Source organism: Ambystoma mexicanum, chromosome 5p (assembly GCF_040938575.1).
Source record: "Ambystoma mexicanum isolate Mex_15411 chromosome 5p, UKY_AmexF1_1, whole genome shotgun sequence".
Classification (NCBI taxonomy): Eukaryota; Metazoa; Chordata; class Amphibia; order Caudata; family Ambystomatidae; genus Ambystoma; species Ambystoma mexicanum.
In genome coordinates, this window is record NC_090930.1 from 203629466 (window position 1) to 203643142 (window position 13677).

At 44.3% G+C, this 13677-nt stretch overlaps 1 protein-coding gene across 1 annotated transcript in view; it reads right to left on the reverse strand.

Moving 5' to 3' along the window:
- The window catches only part of COL4A5 (collagen type IV alpha 5 chain), a 568084-nt gene that overhangs the window by 385541 nt on the left and 168866 nt on the right, over window positions 1–13677 (reverse strand). Inside the window, exon 3 of the mRNA XM_069612627.1 lies at window positions 557–646. Within this exon, the coding sequence (XP_069468728.1) occupies window positions 557–646 (90 nt within the window). The remainder of the gene's footprint in view (window positions 1–556; window positions 647–13677) is intronic.

A 13677-nucleotide genomic window follows, 5' to 3' on the forward strand; every position in this document is an offset into this window, starting at 1 on the left:
AGCTCTTTGAAACAGTAACAATGGCAGAAGGCGCTATGCAACTACTACATAACATGACATGACACTAACTCACCATCCCACTTAGTAAAACCTAATTGAGAACTTGCTGGCAACCCTGGGGAACACCAGTTTGTCATCTATTCCGCTATCTTTAAAAAAACATTTGAATCCCCAGAACTCATGCAAGATGCAATTATCTTCCGGTCAATAACATTCCTGACAATAAATCTGGTATTATTGCATTTCAGTCTTAGTGTCTTTGTATCTCTGCAAACCAAAGACATTTTTTCTAGATATATATATGTCTGACTGACATGTCCTAGATTGAAACATGGGCATACATGTCATTGCAGCTTACAAATGTTGGTTAGCTGTGAGTACAGCAAATCTACCGATCCAGACCTCGACCTGCTAAAGGCAATGTAGAACATGACACTTGGTTATTGTTGAGCACATCACTACTTGTAGCTGTAAAAGCATAAGCACTATTTGAATGTCATGTCTTCCTGTCTCGGTCTCCGATACGTGCCAATCATTAACATTCTGTGCCGCTTACCTTCGTTCCTCTTGGTCCGGTGGGTCCCTCTACTCCTGGGAATCCAGGTAAACCAATTTGACCCTCTAGGCCAGGGAGGCCCCTTTCCCCCTGGAAGAAAATCAGAAAAGAGATAGTTAAGGCAAACTGGATACAACTTCTAATGTTTCAGCACCTTCCAGCTCTTCTTCAGGGAAGTTTGAAAATGAAGACGCATGCCTCTCGATGTCAAGCTTGAATATAGTTAATAAATACGGCCTGCTGTTTTCTTGTTTGACTATATTTTACACAAATACATAGAGATATAAATCTGTTTTCATCTGTATTTATTTTTAAAAACAAACATAAAATAGAAGAAAGGGTCTTCCTGATTTGATCCCCACACTGTTTGTCATGCCTTGAAAGAGAATAATTTTGAAAACTGGTAGCTTGCGAAGTTTAAAACAATTAAGTGATACATTTCAATCTTTGGAATACAAGAGAAGTTCAAGCGAGACGTTTAAAAATCAAAGCAACTGAAAACGTCTGTCGCTTTTGTAACCAATCGGACCAAAAAGAGACACTACGTCACCTCCTGGTTGAATCTTTACCTTTTGTTACATTACGATGTAAATATTTTGAGAACGTTTTGAAGGATTACTGTGAGGTATCATCGGAGCATTTATGGCACACGGGGTATCTAGTGCATGTACGAATCAATGCGATTAACTTCTTGAAAGAATTAAAAATCAACAATGCCGATTATTAAGCATCGTCCAGTTGGTTAGCCTGTTAAGAATGGGCAATAAGAAATACCGACAAAAGCGAGAAGACCTTGTTAATGATTAATGATAATGATGTGACTTTTCCTTTTCTTAGATTGTTCTACCTTCATGAATGATGATCATTTAGTTTTAATCTAAACTTTCTATTAAGATGAGTTGCGTTTTCCCCTACTTTAAAAAAATGATTTTTCTTGATTTTAATTCTGTATATTTTGTATATGTTTACGTGTATATTGTAAAGTTGAGTCAGATCAGCTAAATCAATAAAAAAAAAAGTGCTGTTCCATTTGAAGCAGTTTCCATTTATGCTGGAACATGTCCCAGTCAGCAGTAGGCCCAGCAGGAGCCATTTTGTTCAATGCAAGAATGCAGTTGGATTTGATAATGAAGAACTCATCTCAATTTGTGTTGCAAATATCTCTGGGTGTACATATTGTTTTAAATACAAATATTTTTTCATTTTAATAAATGTGAAAAAATTAAATTATAAACATTAAATACTGAAGAAAAGAAAATGGATACATTTAGATAAAACCAATGCAAAATAAATGCCATAAAACGGGGAGCCAGATTCGAAATTAATACAAGCAGTAGAAAAGTCCCATTGGGAAAGAAAGTGCCTGCTTCTACTCTTTATGGGTGGAAAACTATGTTCTCATTTGACAATTTGTGCACATATGCAAACATGTATGCACACAGGCAGAAATGATAGGGTAAATGGTGTTCTATAAAATCATTTAGCATAATTGATAGAGGAATAAACAAGTTACTTACCTGTAACAGTAGTTGTATGGCTTGATTTCTGTTATGCCGTGTTTTGGCACAGAGATTTGGACACTGGCTATTTCGGCACAGCGCTTTGGCTGCAGGTCCCTTTTAAGCATGCTCTGTTGGCCGCAGGCACCTGCACTTAGACATATGTATGTTTTGCACAAATACATTGTCAATGGAAGCATGGGAAAATGCAGTGCCTCTGGTTGACAGCATATTTAAGCAAACATTAGCTGCTCAGTACATGAGGCTGCCTGAGGGCATGCTGTGACGATACACGTGTTCTCGTCACTTCTCTATAGATGGGAGCCCTTCACTATGAGGCTAGGGAGGTGAGGCCACTACCCAATAGTAACCCTAGGATGGTAAAAAGGGGAAAGACCTCATGGGGCGAGACTCCCCTCATGGGGATAAGGACTCACGTCCTCTGAAAGACCTCCCTAAACCCCTGTGCCCAGAAGCCATGGCCCTATTGACTGCTTCTCCCTCACAACCTGAAACTACTACTGCGTGTTTTTGTGAGGACTGAGATGAAGAAGAACCAAAGAAACATACAGAACAACAGTAGCAGGCGGTACTGTGACAAGGTTAGCACAAGGAGGCATGAAGATAACTTCACATCATGACCAATATTGACGCTATGCTTGGGTGGTCCCAGCAGTATGGAGTATTGAGAAAGAAAGGACTATGTACGTTCAGGAGGAGGAAGAGCAGCGAGGGAAGCTGGCATCCATTATGCAGGGCCTGCTAAATTTGAACCAGCATTGTCCGAAGCATGGAGAAACCGTCGGTCTTGGAGAAAGAAGCCAAAAGGAAACACGCAAGCCGGAGTCAAACCGACTCGCTGGAGAAATAGTAAATATCCAGCACTGGCGTGGCCTTTCTGAGGTAGTCTGTGTGGTCCATAAAGCATGCTGAGATGGTACGACGTCCTTTCATCGCCTGCCTGTTCATCCCCAGGCTTTTTAACGTGCACATTCCATCGAATGTGCTCATCAGATTTTTTAGGGGGGGTGTGAAAGAGCAGATAAGGGTTTGAGCGGGTGGGCAATAGCAAAAAATAAGTGTTGAAGGAGGGTTGGGGGGTAACCCCCCCCAAAAAAAAACAAAAAAAAACGATGAGCACATTCAATGGAATGTGCACGTTAAAAAGCCTGGGGATGAACAGGCAGGCGATGAAATGACATGGAACCGCTGAGACTGCTGCAGCAAAGCATCCATGGAACCTCACAGACCAAAGTGAAGGAAAGCAGTACATGCTGAACGTGTGCAGAATTAACATGGTCCTAAGACTCGGGGAAGAACCGGTAGCACTTCCCAGTGAAGATACAGGTAACAGGAGTTGCAGGAAAGCCGGGTGGGGTCCAGAGAACCCAAACAGTCAAGTATTCCTCAGGAGTGATCTCCCTTGTCACAGTAGTGATACCCAGAGAACCAAGAGTCAAGTATTCCTCGGGAGTGATCTCCCTCATCACAGTAGTGATACCCAGAGAACCAAGAGACAAGTATTCCTTGGGAGTGATCTCCCTCATCACAGTAGTGATACCCAGAGAACCAAGAGACAAGTATTCCTTGGGAGTGATCTCCCTTGTCACAGTAGTGATACCCAAAGAACCAAGTGTCAAGTATTCCTCGAGAGTGAACTCCCTCATCACAGTAGTGATACCCAGAGAGCCAAGAGTCAAGTATTCCTCGAAAGTGATCTCCCTCATCCCAGTAGTGATATCAAGAGTCAAGTGTTACTCAGGAGTGATCTCCCTTGTCACAGTGATACCCAGAGAAGCAAGAGTCAAGTATTACTCAGGAGTGATCTCCCTCGTTACAGTAGGGATACCAAGATCACACAGCTATTTCTGCCTGCTGAGGACCCCGTAGAGACGCCCGCTCCGGACACAAACCGCGAATTGGGACCCACTGGGCCCTTTCTGGCTCACTGAGGGACTTTGGCCTTCAGGAGACCACTCTAAGTGCAACACGCACCCGCAATCCAGCAACCACTTGAGGATTGCCTACAGCCTCCCACTGCTAGAACAGCAGCAGATACCACGGACCGCACCGCAACTGGTGCCTATCCTGACGAAGGCCAACACACAGATATGCTTCAATGAAGCCACATTTGGCCGAAACACACCGTGTCGATCCCCCGTGACACAACTGTAACATCACCCTCTTGTGTATGTTTTTGTAAAAACTGTTGTGTACACCTTGTGTAAACCATGCCTGAGACCACGTTCTGTCCCAGACCACGTTCTGTCCCAGGTGCACCCTCTTCTAATTGTAAGTTCTTCTACCTCACTTCTGAATGTGCCTCTATGTGAAGTTTTGACCTCAATATCTCTGAGGTTGACACCTACCTGTGTTACCACTGTTTACAATCACCCTTGTCCGTTTTGCTCTCAACTTTCGTGCTTATTGAAAGTAATGTAAAGTAACCATTGAGTCACTAATAATGTTCTATGTTGTTTTGAAATAAATATCAACATTCAGAATGACAAACCGCTTATACAATCTTTCATCCTGATTATTTTTTGATATATATACAGGGATACCAAGGGAGTCGAGAGTCAAAAATGTTTTGTGAGAAATCCCTACTATCACAGATGCTCGAAAATCCTTAGGAGGAAGTAAATAGACTTTTAAAGACTTTTACAAAGGACTATTAAGGAATAGTCTCCAAAACCCTTCCAGATTGACCAGGAGAGGTGAGTCATTCTCCTGGTCTAAGTGAATTTGGTAAATCACAACCTTCTACAAGAGACTGCTTTTAATCAGTTTAAAACTGGATGGTTTCATCAGAAGGGAGACCATCTCCTGGTGGCTTGCATAAGAAGTTCATTGAATACTTTTTAGTTTATTTCTAAGTTGGTTTTGACAGACAATGTTTTATTTGCTTTTGACTTACATCCTGACGAGCACACGAGTAATTCTGTGTTGAAGTAGGGAAAACCCCTCTAGGAATAGGGAGAGACGGGTTTTCTTCTTTATTTTGATAGAGGTCTATAGCCAAAACAATAACGCCTTGTCAGCCTCTTTACTCCATCTTGCCACAATGCCCCATGCACAAATAGGCTGCTGTGTCCCGCATGTTATCCCCTTTGTCTAGTTTTTCATGTAACATTTGTATGTTACCCTTTCCACAATTAAGGCTGTTGGCAGTGGTTAACTTTTAACTACCATGGGAGTTTTTACCACGGGCTGCGTTCGCAGCTGCAGTAAAGCACCCATGGATGCCAATTTTGTCAAAATGGCCTCAGTCTTCTTTTATCGCCATTTCTTGTTGGAAAGGTCCTTCTTGAGATTTACTCTGTGTGCCAAACCAGGTTTGGTACCTTAGTTTATATTGTCTTTGGCGGGATTCACGAGTGAAGCCTGCCTCTCGCTCCAGTATGTCTGACAGAGGCAGGAAGTGAGGGAGGTGCCCGAAACACCCTGTGCTTAATCCCCTTGGTTACAGGAATGCACACAAAGGTGATTGGCCAGCTGGCTGTCCGGCAAGGATAGCCACCATGCTGTGTGATTGCCAGCTAGGCTGGAATGAATGGGGGAAACCTGCATAAAAGGCAGCCCTTTTGGCTTGGAAGGAAGAGTCGACCACTGGACAAAGGAATCCGAAGAAGAACTTGGGAGAGACGCCTGCTGCAACTCCTGGACTGTTGGTTTGCCCGGTGAAGCCCTGCTGTTGTGCTGAAGCTCCAAATTTGCCTCGACTAGAGAAGCCCTGCAAGGACAACTTCTCCACTTGAGTTGGTGGGACCAATCAACTCCAAAGTGAACTCATTTGGACATCCTCTCAGAGCTGGCTGTACTTCCACTGCTGCTTCTGCTGGAACCAAAGTGCCAGGGAGAAGAACACCAAACGGAGTGCATCACTTTTAAGATGGACCCGAGCTGCTGGAAGATCCCCCGGACTCCCAGTAAGCAGGACTGACCAAGCCTGAGCCACCTCAGCAGAGTGCTGGACCCCAGATGTGAGGTAAGTCCAGAGTGGCATCCGTGAGACCGCAGTGGTGCTATTTGCTGAGCCGGTAGGAGCTGAAACCGTGAAGTGCCACTGAATAGTGTTGTAGGAGTCCCCAGAATTCCTCCCTCTTATCCCCACGAGGCCCAGGAACAGCAGGATCTATAGAGCCACACAGCAACAGGTACTGTACAGTCTATGATAACTTAACTCTTGTCATGTAGTCTTACTTGATCTCAGTTGCGACTTGTCTTGGTTACTTCTGTAGAGTTGCTTGCATCTTCTTCCTCTCACAAGCCTACCAGTTTGTGACCCTACATTGATTATACTTTTTCTACAAAGACTCCTAAAACATTGTGCAAGACTTTTACTTACCTGCAAGAAGTGCTTCAGCTCACCTAGACTTTTGCCCAAATGACATTGGCTGACCTGGCTCCCTGAATAACTCTTCTCTCCTCTGATTGTCGGTTGATACCTTCCTTCCAGGAAAGGGTTAACTTACTTTGCATTGGGGGGTTCAAATGTACTTAACTGCTTCAGAATATTTGTGTGATCTCTTCATCTCAGTATTGCTCTAAATGTACCAGTGATATATTAATGTCCACAGTGTCCTAACTATTTAAGTCACCTGAGGGTGTAGGAAGTGTCTGTGTGCCATCCCAAATGGGTACTTGCTGATTTAGAGAATCTAAGAGTGTGTATTTTGCAATGTATTTGTGTGTTACTATTATATTGGCCCTTCTGAAGAAGGTTTATTCAAACTGACAGTTAAATAAATTAATAATTGTTTAATCAAGAAAACTTGAATGCAAGTGTTTATTTGGATACTTGTCACTGTGAATCTCTGTGTAACTCCCCGACTGCTCACATTGGCCGCTCTCGAGATAAGCCTGGCTGCACCGCCACACTGCCAGCCTGTGTAGTACAGACTTATAACAAAGGTTGGGTTCCTATTATCAGGAGGTCAATGTTGGTGTAGTGCACCCAAAGGGTTCTGCTCCAAATCTTGCCTAACAGGGACCATGTCTCAATTCAGCCTGCTCCAAAAAGGAATCTGTGGCAAAGAAGGAGTCTTCCAAAACAATGAAAATGGGTGGCTAGTTAATAATTGTGTGCTTTATATAGCGATTCCCACCAGATTCCTTCAGCTACTGAGCGCTAGTTTCCCTGAAATGTTGAGCTTGTGGGTGTCATTATTACACCATGCAGAAGGGCCACAGCCCTGTGCCACAGTCTTTCACAGGACTAATGAAGTATTTTTCAACACAATAATTTGTCTAGACCTTAATGCGCTCTAATCAGGCAAAATAGAGAGACCACATGAACAAAGCTCCAGTTGGGTGCTGATCAGATTAACGTTTATTGAAACTGTTGTCTTCAAAAGGTTTTAATCAGGTGTGGCCAAATGTCCAACATCAGAAGAGCCAACATGTGTTTCAACCAACAAAGGTCTTCCTCAGGGCTGTTTGGTGAAATCATTGGTTCACACCAAGGTATAAAATAGCATATTGTAACACAGAATTAGATCCCAATGACAAAATTGTCATTGCGAGACATATCCAAGAACCATGAGAGAAAAAATATAGATGGGGCAGTAAGAAACAAATTGAAAAGAGAAGGTTATCCATATGACAAAAACAAGAGAGAATGAAATAGGAAACTGACACAATTCAAACATCTCATGTCGGCGTGCTGCAGCCAAGTTTCCTATTCAAAGAGTTCTAAGGAAGCTGTGAACCTATTTTACCCATAGATGGGTTAATAGATAAATATGCTCCCTGCGGTCAGTGATCCAGGAAAAATTGAAGGACCATCACCATTGGTTTCTGTTAAAGTAACTCAATATAATCCTGTCGGGTATTGAATGCAATGCAACAAAGATGTCGACCACCACCAGGAGAAAGTGAAGACCATGAGTCGAGCCTGCCGTCTTGCTAGCAAATTGCATACCATTGTGCTGCAATAGCCTACTCTTAAACCAAGAGCCCATCTGTGCCAAGTTTGGAACCTTATCAAATGATTACTCCACTGAACTTTTCAACTCGTCATTCATTAAGGATTTTTCAACACACTCTTTTGTTGACCATTAAGTTAGCAATGTTCCAAAACACACTCAATACAATTCACTACATTGTTTAATTCATTTTCTGGGTGAAAACATTGGCAGTTTAAAAATAGTAGGAGAGTTAAGACAAATACATGTTTAGTAAAATGTTTTTTAAAGACAAAAAGAAGCGAAAAAGAAATCACAGTTAAAAATTATTGGCAAAATACAGAGGGTACATCGTATGTATAGCCAAGGGCTGAGGTGGACGGAGCCTACACTGGTTCTTTATGGGAATTCAGGTTGAACATAGTCGCCCTTAGAACTTGAGGGGAGCCACCCCGAGCCGGAGAACTTAAGGTAGTAAGTATTATGCATCCAAAATAGAAAAACTGCAAACATGTTCAGATACTTTATTTTTTATAAAACTATGAATTTTGAAAAGGTAAGGCACAGCCTCTGCCAGCCAGTCATTAATCGCCCTATCTAGTGATGCCATGTTACTGCAGAAACGTCCCCTCTGCAAAGGTTGCTGGGGAGATGGCTCAAGTCATGGCACAGTCTTACCCCGCCGCCTGTAAACAAATGACTCAAGCACGGTGCTGGGCCACGGTCCAGCACTGTACTGCAGACAGTGCCCTCGGGACATTGCTTCAGACTAATTATAGTGTAGGCAGCCATTTCCTCCTGGGACTTTGCATGTGAACGCCAGACACAAATTACAGAAAGTGGGCCGTGCTCTGTGCCTAATTAAGCGAGTTTCTGTTTCTTTATTGTGGAAAACGGCTAATTCAATTTAGTGCATTGCAGTGGTTATGACGGTGAAATACACCAGCATTGTGAGGGGAAGAGTACACTGGACATATGCATGAAAGATATGGCAGATGCATGCCAAAAAAAGGACCCCCACCTCCCTAGCAGCTTTCTAAAGTGCACTACGAATGTTTACAATTACTCGTAAACCCATTGATCACTTGCAGGTTTCTCAGGGTGAACGTCCTTTTTAATCTGTACCAGATTAACGGTTAATCCTCAATGTGGGAAGATATTCTAGCAAACCCAATAATCTATTTTTCTAAATAAACTTTCGTTCAGAATACCTGCTTGTTACTGTATAAGTGCTAATGAGGCAGTCACCCTCAAGTCACCCAGCTGCCTCGCAGAGAAACGCCACTATCTACGGCGGACAGCGCACCGCCAGGAGCCAGGGCACGTGCAGACTTGAAATCCGCTGCTGCAAAAAGGACCAGAAAACAAGCCTTCTCTGCCTACGCCCCAAGAGTATGGAACCTCCTCCCCATCAGCATCAAACTCGCCCCACAATTCAAAAGCATCAATACCGAGTCAAATGGCCAGTTACTGTTCCTGCAATAGGCTAGAATGTAGTGTGACAGGGACTGTCTCCAGGCACTGTCAGGGGAAGGAGGAGGCCTAACCCCTAACACCTCAATGCATGTCAGAATGCATGTGGGAGCACCCCCTCTCAGCCCTTACTTATCCGTAAAGGAGGCGGCACACCCATTGCAAGACGCCGGAGGATAGATGACGGCGCAGCGGGATACCAACGAGGAGCATGCAGCTCCAATGCTGCAGCAAGGGATCGAGAAGGCCGGGCTGCACAAAAGGACCCGGCACCGCAGCGACCCCCAGGACACCACCAAGAAAGCTAGAGTAGACTCTCCTTCAGAGGAAGGAAAGAGGGAGGCGACACCAGCACGAGGACGGACGCCGCGGTGCTGGTGAAATCAAGGCCGCCACACAGTCTGCAGGAGTTCACGCATCGAAGGAACATCCACTAATCCACCAGGGATTCCCTAATGTGAAAAGGGACTCCTCTGGACCACCAGGGATTTTTACAATAAATAAGGACCTCCAGAAAGTTCATAGCAGTAGCCCACCACTAACCCACCAGAGATGTGTTTATTAAAGCAAGGCCTACGGGAAGACTGTATTGATGAAATACTCACTAACCCATGGGGAATTATTAATGATGGGATCTTGCAGAAGGCTATTGAAAAAGGGAACAGCAGTTCCCTGTGGGCCAATACATTGCCTATGGTAGAAATGCGGCAGGCCCGCATGAGAAAGGGGTAGGGTTTACATGCCCTTTTGAGCCCACCTTAAGCCCTACCCCTGTAACACCCCTGGAGCAAGGTAAGTGATTGGTCAGGGTAATTTGACCAATCCTGGGAGGGGGTGGGCTATTTAAGAGGCAAGTTGGGAAGGGTTTAGGGTGGGTTGTAGTTGGGTGAGGACGGGAGGTGGAGGGGGACGTCCAAGAGACCAGAGGAGCAGAGCATGGAAGGTGTGTGGAGGTTACTGGAAAGAGGGGTCTGTTCGGGGTTTGTGCGTAGGAGTGAGTGGAGTAAGGAGTGGAGTAGGAGGAGGTAGTAGTTACTGCAGGTAGTGGTATTAGTAAAGAGAGTAGTGTCGTAGTGGGAAGAAGAGTTAGTTGTAGTAAGAAGTATGGGTAGTAGCGGTCGTATAGTGTGTTAGTAGAGGGAGAGGAGTGATAGTAGTAGAGTTGTGCAACAAGTGGGACAGCAGAAGTAGCAAGTGAGCAGTAATGGATGAAGCAGTATGGGGGTATTAGTGGTAGTGAGGATTGGTAGTAGAAAGGTTTTAGTAGTGAGAAGCGGTAGTGGAGTACAAGTAGTGGTAAGGGCAGGGAGATGTAGTAGTAGGAAGGAGATGGAATAGTAGGAAAGACGGAGAAGAAAATAACAGTGGAAAGAGTAACAGAGTGGTAGTTGGAGGTAGTGGTAGTAGTGAGAGAAAGTCAAGAAAAGAAGAAAGATCATTGGGTGGAGATAGGAAGGTGGAGTGTAACATCAGAGGGATAGTAGTGGCATGGAGAGGAGAACATCTTCGCCCCAGTGTAGGAGAGGGTCAGGTGAGACTGTGCATGCATGGTGAGTCAGTGGTGCAGTGTGGAAGAAGACACCATCACTATAATCCCCCTGTTCCCTCTAGAATCTAAGCGGGTCTAGGAGAGGGAAGGTTAGAAGGCCCCTAAGGAGTAAGGTAGCCTTTGTCTTAGGAAACCCAACTGCAGCCTAAGTAGAAAACAGATAGCCGGGGTCACCTGGCGGTACCACTTACCCCTGTTAAGGACACCTGGGGTAGAGAAGAGGGAAAGTCCGGGGTTGAGATAGAGGAGGATGACTCTGCCGCCAACTTACACAAGCCACAGTAGACCTAAAGATCCTAAGAATCCCCAAACCAATTCTCCTTAAGAGCTCCAATAAACACCCTTGGACTATTATTTGGTGTCGGAATGGTTCTTAGCAGAGACATTCGACACAATAGATGTTACCAGGCTACTATTATCCATATCTTAAAAATAATATCTCTTGATCCCTCTCTTCCTTCCAACTTCCGCCCTATTTCACTTCTCCCCTTCCTCTCAAAACTCCTGGAGCATATTGTCGATTCCAAAGTCTCCTCCTTTCTCCATTTGCACTCTTCTGCCACCACTTGAGTCCGGTTTTCAGCCCACGCATTCCACCAAAACTGCTGCATGTCTTCTCTATGCACGCCATAATAAGCTCTTTTCTATATTGATTCTTCTAGAGCTCTCGGCTGCCTTTGACACCGTTGACCATCCCAACCTTTTTACTACAGGCCTCTGCTCTCCTCTCTCCACTCGCCTGTCTCCTCTCTTGGTATCTCGGGTTCAGTTCTTACCTGGTTTGAGCCCTAGCGTTCAAGTCGCTCATACTCTGGGTCTTGGGATGGCCGTCTTTCTTCACCCACCGTTTTGTATATGGAGCTCCCAAAGGATGTGTCCTTGGTCCCCTCTTGGTTTGTTTTCCCACTATACTGTTCCTCTTTCCTCTCTCATTTGGTCTTTCAACTTATCTTGTCACTTTTACACAAATATTTCCACAATCTTTTTTAACTTTTCTGAGTTTTCTGAAGCTCTTCATACTCGTGTCTCCACCTTTCTTTCTGCCATCCATTCTTGGATGTCTTTGCATTTTCTCCACGTTAACCCTACTAAAATGGAGGACCTCTCCTTTCCTCTGTCCACCACTTCCCCTTTCCCCACTCCCTTTTTGTCCTTTTCGCCTTCACAACTTCCCTTTTCTCCCTCTGCTCGGGAACCTCTGTGTACTCTGACTCTCTCTTTCTCTTTGCATATCTGTCTTACTGAACTCAACTGTCACTTTCTTATATTCAACCTTTGTTGCGCTTGTCCTTTTCTTTTTCTTTTCTTCCATGCTTCTAAACTTCTTATACCTGCCCTAATCTTTTCTAGGATGGACTATTGTTCTGCTCTCTTAATTTCTCACCCCACTTCCGATCTCATTCCCCTTCGATCTATTTACAACTCTTCCATTCGCCCCTTCTCTTCTGGCTTCCTCTGCGAGCCTTGATTGCTTCCTCCACGATCTGTCAATGTAAAAGAAGAGTATACGGAAAGACGGAAAATTAACCGCTTGTTAATTCCTGGGAAATTGTTAACGAGTCAACAACCTAACATTTTTCTTCAATCATATGTGCGACGGTACCCTTTGAAGCCCCCCATTTTTTAATCGAAGTGAAATTAACCACCCCTAATCAGTGCTGGTCCAAGATCACAGAGCTCTTGGGTAGTGGGGCTACCGGGAATTTTGTGGATGTGAACTTTGCGCTACACTCAGGAATCAAATGATTACCAAAGAAGTAGCTGAATCCATCATTTCCGTGGACGGATCCCGCCTCATCTCAGGACCCATAGTTCAAGAGACTAAAGAACTAATGAAGATATGTGGCAATTACCAAAAGGAGAATATTCGTTTTCATGCGATAGCAGCCACGCGTTATCAACACATTCTGGGGATTCCTTGGTTAACGTACCACAACCCCCTCATAGACTTGGAGAAAATAAGCCTGGCGTTCAGGTCATCCTTGTGTCAAAAACAGTGTAATCAGTCAGTCAACCCCCTCGGCAGTCCAACCTGTCCTACCATGGGGACACTGTTAATAGGATTAGCCTCAGCAACCAACATTCCGAAGGAATACAAGTATTTAAATCAGTATTTGATGTAGTGGACGCCAACAATCTCCCTCCCCACCAACCATATGATTGCAGAATTGAATTACTGCCAGGGGCAAGTATTCCATAGGATCGAACCTACACCATATCTGAGAAAGGGAATATAATCCTGAAGGATTATATTGATGAAAATCCTAAAAAAGGATTTATCATGTGTTGGCTCCGTCCCAGGGCCCCTACCTATGCACAGTGGCTCAGGTCAATTACATGGGTTCATGATATTGAGGAATCTTGGAATGCAATGCGACACTCACACTTAGGCCAAGAGACATCTGGCGGAAGTTTCGGGACAATATGGCTGCCATGGCCTCACCCACAAACTCTGTCGTGTCCTCCCCTGAAGGCTCCCCATAAATGATGTCTTCCCCTGATACAGTTGTTAATGTCCAGTCTGCTGCCTCATTCTCTGTATACTGTAATTGACGCATGATGCGTTGCTCATTATGTATGTTGCTAGTTTCTTTGACTCATTGCTGGTGCCATGTGGCGCCTTGTTGGTTTCTGGTGTGTTGTCAAGACAAATAATGAAAGTTTTTTAAAAAAAAAAAGGATTTTCCCGACACT